The 8,714-nt window shown below is 36.5% G+C and overlaps 1 protein-coding gene across 1 annotated transcript; it reads right to left on the reverse strand.

The window, feature by feature from the left end:
- Positions 1-1,255: 1,255 nt before the first annotated feature.
- LOC120328426 (RUN domain-containing protein 1-like) lies at positions 1,256-3,929 on the reverse strand. Its single transcript, XM_078114364.1, has one exon. The coding sequence runs from the start codon at positions 3,710-3,712 to the stop codon at positions 2,027-2,029; it is 1,686 nt and encodes a 561-aa protein (XP_077970490.1). The 5' UTR covers positions 3,713-3,929; the 3' UTR covers positions 1,256-2,026.
- Positions 3,930-8,714: the final 4,785 nt, after the last annotated feature.

Genomic DNA, 8,714 nt, shown 5'->3' on the forward strand with positions numbered 1-8,714 from the left:
TACATATTGGTATCTGAATTGCTGGCTTCAAATTTAAAAATTAATAACAACATAATCGATTCAGAAATAGCTCTAATAAAAGAGAAGTTTTAAAACGGTATGCTGATGACACCACTTTCACTGTAGTAAATTTATCATCAATTGATGACATACTTAACGTAATTAAATTATTCTACGAGGGTTGTGGACTAAAAATAAATAAATCTAAAAGTAATATTCTATTGTGTGGAACCGCAAGAGCATGGGCCATAGATGAAGATTTTTGCGAAATAAAAGTAAAACGGAATGAAATTAAACTACTGGGAGCATATTTTGGCAATAGTACAATATTTCGAGATAAAAACTGGCAAAATGTAATAGATAAAGCAGAAAGGGTATTCAATCTTTGGAAAGAACGAAACTTGACCATGATAGGGAGGATATTAATCACCAAAACTTTAACGATGGGCTTAATCAAGCCTTAACAAAAGGCTTGATTAAAATTGTGATTCTACTTTACAGTTCAGGTTTTAAAAAAGAATCACTGTCACAGTTTTGATTATCTCGTGATAACGAATACCCATCGCTAAGTAATCGAGCAATCAAACTGTTGTCCGTATTTTCAACCAGTTACCGTACTTGTGCGTTATGCGAAAAAACATTTTCATCACTAGCTTGACTTAAAATGAAGCAAGGAAATCGGCTGCACGCCGCTGCAGAGCTACTTGTTGCAGAAACTTCTCAGAGGCCTCGTTTACAATCCTATATTGGAAACGAAACAACAGCAAAATTGTCACTATAGAGTTAATTGTGTTTGTACATGATTTGGCATGTACATGTTTTTTCCTGTGAGATGTTTTACGTGTGCGCATTTCTTACGAATAATGGGTGCCCAGCACTGCATTACGCAAATATATGGTATTATTTTATGTTTCACCCATTTTAATTTTTGGATGGCACATTATTTGATAGTTTTTCTTCGTGCGAAATGTTTTTAAGTGTGCCTTTTTTGTCTAAGCATATTAGGTGCCCGACATCGCATTATATTACGCAAATATATATGTTATTCTTTTCTGTTCCGCTCATTTCATTTTTTTGCCGGTACGCCAGGGTAGAAAGGTTGGGAACCACTGTTCTTAGTGTTCTAGATGGCTTCTCGAAGGGTCTATGTTGACTTATTTGCGGATGATGTTACCTTTGGCAACAAACGACCATACATACACCCAGGTAGAAATAAGTAGGTGGTTGGTTGTTCCATCAATTTATAGTATACACAGGCAGTGGTATATGTTTATTGGATGTCTAACAAGTGATACATCAGTAACATACTAACATAAATACATAACTAAAAGGATACATATGAAAAAGACAAATAGTACAACTATATATTTCCAACAGACACCATGGATAACATCTCAATTCTCAACGCATGAGATATAGATTGTGGCCATACAGCAAGGTTAGTGCATTGAATGTGCAAATTTACTCAACACAAATAAAATAAAAATTTTAACAACAAGCCTCATTACATATTTACAACAATTTGAACTCGAAAAATAAGCGGTTAAAACAAATAGTTCGCATGACTGAACTTCCAGATCAAAAATGATGTGAAGAACATGGTGATCTATGTTAAGATTTTTCTTGCTGGTAACGAATACATTACAAGTCCCAATTCATTCCAGCATATTTAAAAAATTGTATCAATGGGAAGCGATAAATATATCGGTCTTTTATTCGAATTATTAATATATCAACCATGAAAAAAAATCATCCAGCAATACAAACATTTAATTGAACACCATAATCCTAATGCATCAACAACAACAGTGATAACTATCAAAATATTGCACCTCTTATTAAACGATATATATATATATATATATTTCACATAATTGTAAAATTCTTGAGTATTGCTAAAATGCCCAGCTTCAGTTTGGTCATTATAATCCAACAGGACTACCAGATCTCGTTCTATATCTGATTACATGTAATATTTGCATCCAGTTATCCAAATAAACGGTGTAGATACAGCCGAATGAGAGATTCAAAAGGCGTCTCTAATATTCTTGAAAGGTCTAACAGCCAAGTCCACAGGCAAGTTAAACACACATGAGTCTAGTCTGCCCAAAATAGTAAGTGCTCCTTCAAAACCAGTTTGTGCGACATAGCTAAAATCTGTGTAGTGGTTTACAATTAACCATGATGTTTTCATTATTAATCTGATCCATAGAACTAAGCGACCAGAGTTGAGTCCAAGACAAATAAGTGCTTTCAGCATCAAATCATAGCTCCTCTTCAAAGGACTATGTTCATTAAGAACCATATGAATTGCTTCTAGCAGTGAATGTTTGATGCTTATCCTGTGTACACCACCACTGGACACCAATGGCTCCAGATCAAACGAACGTGTCAACATCCTAGATGGCGCTCTTGCCAAGTCTGCTCCCTTTTTTGCCTCATAGTATTCAATGAACAACTCCCAAGGATGAAGAGGTGTCGTGGCCAGAGAGCCATTTAACTTTTTCGGTAACAAACATGATATTGGTGTGACCAAACTGGTGCTAGTAGAAATGGTTGCATCTACAACTAGTCCATGTGCTAGCAAGCTAATAATTGCTGGACATAATTGCTTCCGAACAACCTGAGTCAATTCACTATCCACTGCAAGTACAGCTGCTTTTTCGTTTTCTTCTAATTCAGCGTAATATAGTTCTCGAGTGCTCACAGAATCAAATGCACAATCATCACTATCAGAGTTATTGGTTGCTGTTATGCATCCTTTCACAGCACTGACCGCTTTTTTCAGGTCTTTCAACAAATGATCAGTACCAAGTTTTCTATTCTCCTCAATTGTCTCGGCTTGCATTGATTTTGTACCACATCCAAGTTGTGTAATAGCAAATACTTGAAGAATGCTCAAAGCCCGCCTGAGCAAAGCCAAATTCTGTGATTTTTGCTCTCGCCTTACATCATCATCCATGTTACCAGGGACAGATCCAGATGATTTTGGTAGTGCTCCTTCTGATTCAACCTCAATTTGTAAAAATTTGACAAAACGCTCAAGATCTTGAATTTGTGTCTGGAGATGATCAACTAATTTTTCCTTGATCTTGGCAGGATTTATAATTTCATCAACTGCATCATTGACTCTACCTTTGAGGTCATCAATCGATGATTGAGCAAGTTCTGTCCGATTTACATTCAAATTCAGCTTGCTTATGAGCTGATCCAATACGACCTGTTGCTTCTGTAGCATTACAGATTGAGGAACATCCCCAGAGCCATGCTTGAAAGCATAATTTTCCAGATCATCTAACTGGTTCTTCAACTCGCGTATGATTTCTTCATGATTTTCTAAATGTTTTTCCTCTGTTATTTTTTCATCATCCGCTGGTTCATTCACTCTGTAAACAACGCTGCTGTCAATACATCCTTGATTTGCAAGTGCGTCCAACTCTTCTAGTAATTTAGGTTTATCTTGTGGGTCAGCCTCTATAATCTGTTGGAGCCGAAATTGTATTTGGGCAAACCGTGAAGTAAGTGAAAATAAAGATTGCTGAAGGTCTTGTTTCTCCTTTTCCAAAACTTCAATTTTTTCCTCGCTGCCCCCTATCCTTTGTGGTTCCGTGAAAATTACTGGATCGGGAGATGCGGCAGCTCCAAGAGGTGCCCACCTTTCATGCTGTGGTGGCTTGAGTTCATCTTGCGAAAAAAATGGTTCATCATCCATATTAGAAGATTTTCTTTTGATATTAGTAAATTTTAATTACCATAACTATTAACTTCTGGAATATAATGTCAATTAGACCCTATATACAAATCTAAATTGACAATCAGAATGCCTTTCAGGTAGTTCAAATATCTTGTTTCATTTTTATACATGGTGCATTCTCTTTAGATGACTGACAGTTTATTTAAAGAGTGCTGATCAATTGAACTCTTTTACTCAAAATTAGAGTGCTCAGGCTCAGGGATGGCCAATTCGAATAAAGTATTTGAATGTATTCGAATATCTCGTCATTCGAATATCGGAATTAGCGTTCATAAGAATATCGGATATTTGTGTGACGTCACACATTTTCGACGGCGCCCTCAAAACGTTTCCGTTGAATGAAAACATTCTCGATAGAAACTTGCGCGTGATTGTTTTCATCACTCATCAGCGTAACGTGTTATTTTGAGGCCGCAAACGCCTTTACGTTTGTGTTATTTTCTTTCAAACGAAAATTTTCCACAAATTTGTTCCACGTAACGAAGACAATTATTTTATTTTGTACGCGCACGGAATTGTGAATCTGGTAAATACGTTCATCGGCGGCGAGTTTCTAAAGACAACGCAACTTTTTGATTGAAAAGCGGCAATTTAAAATACTAATAATAAAACCGTAAACAATATAAGTTTTATTGAGGCCCGCGAAAATTTGAAAAACGCTTTTCTAGGCAGTGAAAATCGCAGAATTTCGTGTGCCTCTGGCACACATCATGTTTGGTCGGCGTTTAGAAACATATCGTCACGAATTGAGGGCGGGATTTGCCTGATTATCCATTACTTTAAATTGCCGTCGAATATTTTCAAAGTATATTTAATCAATTTTATTTTGATGAAATAAATTTCACTCCGAGATGTTACAGAAGATTTACGGATTTTTCGAACGGTTTTATCTAAAAATAATCAGAGTGGCAGCATTTCGATTGAGCGGAGACACTGTTAACAAGTACATCTAAATATTTGCCGAATTCGCAAAACATTACACGGATCAAAACATTATTTAATCGGGCAGTTTACCATACGTTTTTATTTTTATGACCGCGGATTGCAATGGTATATAAGAGTGGTGAGGATTTTATTTTGTCGACGCAACCGCAGGTTAAATTGAAGACAATTAAATTAATAATGAAGCAAGACATTTTAAATATGCCCGTATCGGTCACGAATTCATCACTTTGCACAACAGAAAAATATATTTTTATATTATTTGTTGTAAAAGTTGACTCTCTTAACAGGTGGCATAATCGAGACGATGAATACCTATTTTCAATTTACTGCTAAACTTTATATTTATATTCATTGTATGAAATGAATTATACTCTACTACACTCAACAGGATTTTATATCATTATTTGAGATTTTTCTAACGGCGATAACGAGTTGGCAAGATTGCAAAAATACGTATTAAAATTAAATACATCAGGCAGTTTATCTCGTACTTTTAGGTCACAGATCGCCGTGGACCGAATAGTAATGTTTTTTTTTTTGACGTAAAAAGAAGCAACCGCGAGTTACGTTGGACACATTAAATTAATATATAAAGATATTTTAGAAACTCGTAGTTGTCATGGATTGAATATTTTACGTAATAGGATGATCATTATACGCCGAAAAGACGGCTCTTTTAACGATCGCGGAATCGCGGTGGGTGTTACCAAAGTCACTTTGGGTGTTACAGGCGGCAATGGGAGTTTCCGATTTCGAAAATCCTGGCTGCGCGGCTGGCAGTGGTGGTCATTTATCCTCTACTAATTTATTTCTAATTTCAAACACAACAATATGTTACACATAATAACAATATGGTTCACATAGATTAATATACAAATATACTGGTAGGTAGTAGAATACTCTATGCTTAAATATTAGAATTTTTAAAGGCATAATGGATTTTCGATTATTGTTGCTTGTTTCAGTTGCCTGTATTGCCAATAAATTTTATTACTCTCAGAAAATATACACAATTATCTGAATACAAGTAGTATTTTTGTCAACAGACTTGACTATTATCATAATATCATGGTACCAATGATAGAAAGCGTCAGACAACTCCTTGGCTATCTTTTCATATGGTCATTTGTACAAAGTGAATAATTTTAATAAACTGACTGTGTCACAAGTTGCTATTATTTTTTATTGATAGCTATAAACTATCAATTATCTTGTGTACATATATTGTTGGTTTGTGGCTTTATTCTGATATTTTTATTGAAGCTTATTTCCTAATTTACTGGGTTTTAATAAACTAAACAAAAATGTGTTATTTTCGATTTTAGAATGTATTCGGAATTCCAGATTCGAAAACATTATTTTAGAATGTATTCGGAATAGTTTAGTATTCGGAAATGGCCATCCCTGCTCAGGCTGTATATTAATTGAGGACTTATATATTAAAATATATTAAATTACGTTGAAACAAGTATTCCCATACAAATTAACAAAGTTGCTGACTTGTTGCCACAGCAACATCTATTCAGACTCAATAAAGCATAGCATAACGGAATAATCCATGGATGTAATTTCATCAATAACAAATTAAAAATCACCATACCAACTATTTAGACTAGTGTTATTAAATGGAATAATAAAAGGAGGATAAACTTGTGTTTACGCCTAGCCAGGTCATAAACGCTCACAGGCAAATAATCCAAATCCCCATCTGACTACCAAATTTAAAAATTATGCTACTGCGACATCACAACCACCTAATAGAGCTTACCAAAGTATAGAGATGATCACCTGTAAAATCACCACGCAGGGACAACAAATGCAGAAATGTGATGACTCTTGTATGGTACTACACTAAACCCTCTATACAGCTATATTACAGATACTAGTGGTATAGAGCAGGGCTACTCAACTATTTTTATCGAAAGTCCGCAAACAAAACTTCAAAATTATTTGGGTCCGGTCTTTCCAGAGCTGATATTTCGGCATCCTTAAACGAGCATTTCCTCGACCGACTAATGATTAGTAGCATATTAAAATTGTTTATTATGGTGTTATGTTTCTTTTCCTATATATTCAAAACTATGAAAATCATTTTATGATAGGAAAGTCAAAAAGTGGGGCTGATGATCCAAAATAAATAATTAGGTGCGGTCCAAATCCAATACTCGAAAGGTCCGGATTCGGACCGCGGTCCACCAGTTGAGTAGCCCTGGTATAAAGTATCTGCTCGGCCTTTGGGGCTAAAAAAAGATTTAAGTAGGCTATGGATGAATGATTCAAACCCCATTCAAATCAAATAAAACATTGGGCAAAACCTTTATTATTATTATGATGATATGTTTTTATTAACGCAAATTTCACATAAATTAGAAAAAAGGTAAATAAAGAAATTGTACAACGACTCTATCAGGGGTCTTACTACTTACTGAATACAGCGCGAAACAACACAAAATCGCGCGAAATAGAGGAAAACAGCGCGAAACAGAAGGAAACCAGCGCGAAACAGAGCAAAACAGGAGACGCAGTCATTACCACCTCCTGCCACGAAAGAACCACAGCGCCTCTCGCCATGGTTTTATGGCGCTATTTCCGGTATATTTACAAGGTTATGTACCAGATTATAAGTCATCATGTGAAATTTTATCTACCTTTTTGGTGCTCCAGAAGTACAAGTGCAGTTTTAAGTATTCTGTGGCATCTGCAGCTGCCGCAAAACCATGGCGGTATTTCCTTACCATGGCCGCTACGGCCAAACTCATGGCAACTGACTTTTTAGCTGCCACAAACCAATGTCGAGCTGCCGTTACTGCGGCAGCAAATTGAAAACCAATGGCAGGTAAAATTTTGCTGCCGTAACCGCGGCAGGTGGGCCGTAAAGACAGGGCTGTCTATTATGGTGACAAATATTGGGTAAGTTGGAACGTTTTTCTTATGGATACAGTTTTGATTGATTTGGGGTTAGGGTTTAAGTAGATATAATTCCACATGATCAATTAAAATCTGGTACATTAATTTGTGAATATACCGTGAATACTGAATAGCGCTATAAAACCATGGCAAGAGCTGCCGCGGTTCGTTCGTGGCAGGAGCTGCCATGAAGTGGTGAGAACTGCGCCTCCAGAAGTATGTGCAGCAATATGTCGCACAACCTGAATCTGCTACACACACACATACTATTTTCAGGTTGTGCGCCATCTTGGTGCACATACTTCTGGAGGTCCCTTTTTACCTAACCCTAACCCTAAAGCCAACCATATTCATATGGAAAATGTTCTAAATTATGGTACCCAAAATGTGTCACCAGCAGGGGCAGACCTGTCATTACAGCATTACTGGCACATACGTTGGTTTGTGTTTTTAATTTGTTGCCGTGGTACTCCAACTCAAAACAAGGTGCCCCGAACTCATTGCAAAATTTTTTTCTGCTTCACACTGTTTCCCTCTGTTTTGCGCTCTTTCCCCACTGTTTTGCGCTGTTTCCCTCTGTTTTGCGCTGTTTCGCGCTCTTTGCGGTGTTTCGCGCTGTATTCAGTACGGTAAGTAGTAAGACCGCTCTATCAGTATTCTAATGAAATACTTTTAATGTAAGGCATTACAGGAGTGACCTAAATTTTACAAATATTCAAAAAAACATTAAAATCTGAAAATGGACTCGAAAATTTGAAAAGGTCTTACTGCTGTACTGCGGTACTGATTTGGAGCCTGAACAAATGTTTTGGGTATGGATGGATAATCAAACACCTTTCAAATCAACTGAATGAAGAAAATGGAAAAAACTCAATCACTGTTCTAACGAAATGCTTAATACAGTAGGTAGGTACCTAGCGGTAATATAACGAATTAACCTAAATCCGAGCAATTTCGGTACGGTACCGTACCGGTAGCCTAGTACAGGTACGGTCTGACGGTATAGCCAAGTACCTGCGAATCATGGATGTCTCTCCTTGTTCTACAATTGGTACCGCTATTGCCTGTCAATGCTGTTGAGTCTTATTATAATCCGGTAAAATTATCG

Source organism: Styela clava, chromosome 7 (assembly GCF_964204865.1).
Source record: "Styela clava chromosome 7, kaStyClav1.hap1.2, whole genome shotgun sequence".
In the NCBI taxonomy this organism is placed as follows: domain Eukaryota; kingdom Metazoa; phylum Chordata; class Ascidiacea; order Stolidobranchia; family Styelidae; genus Styela; species Styela clava.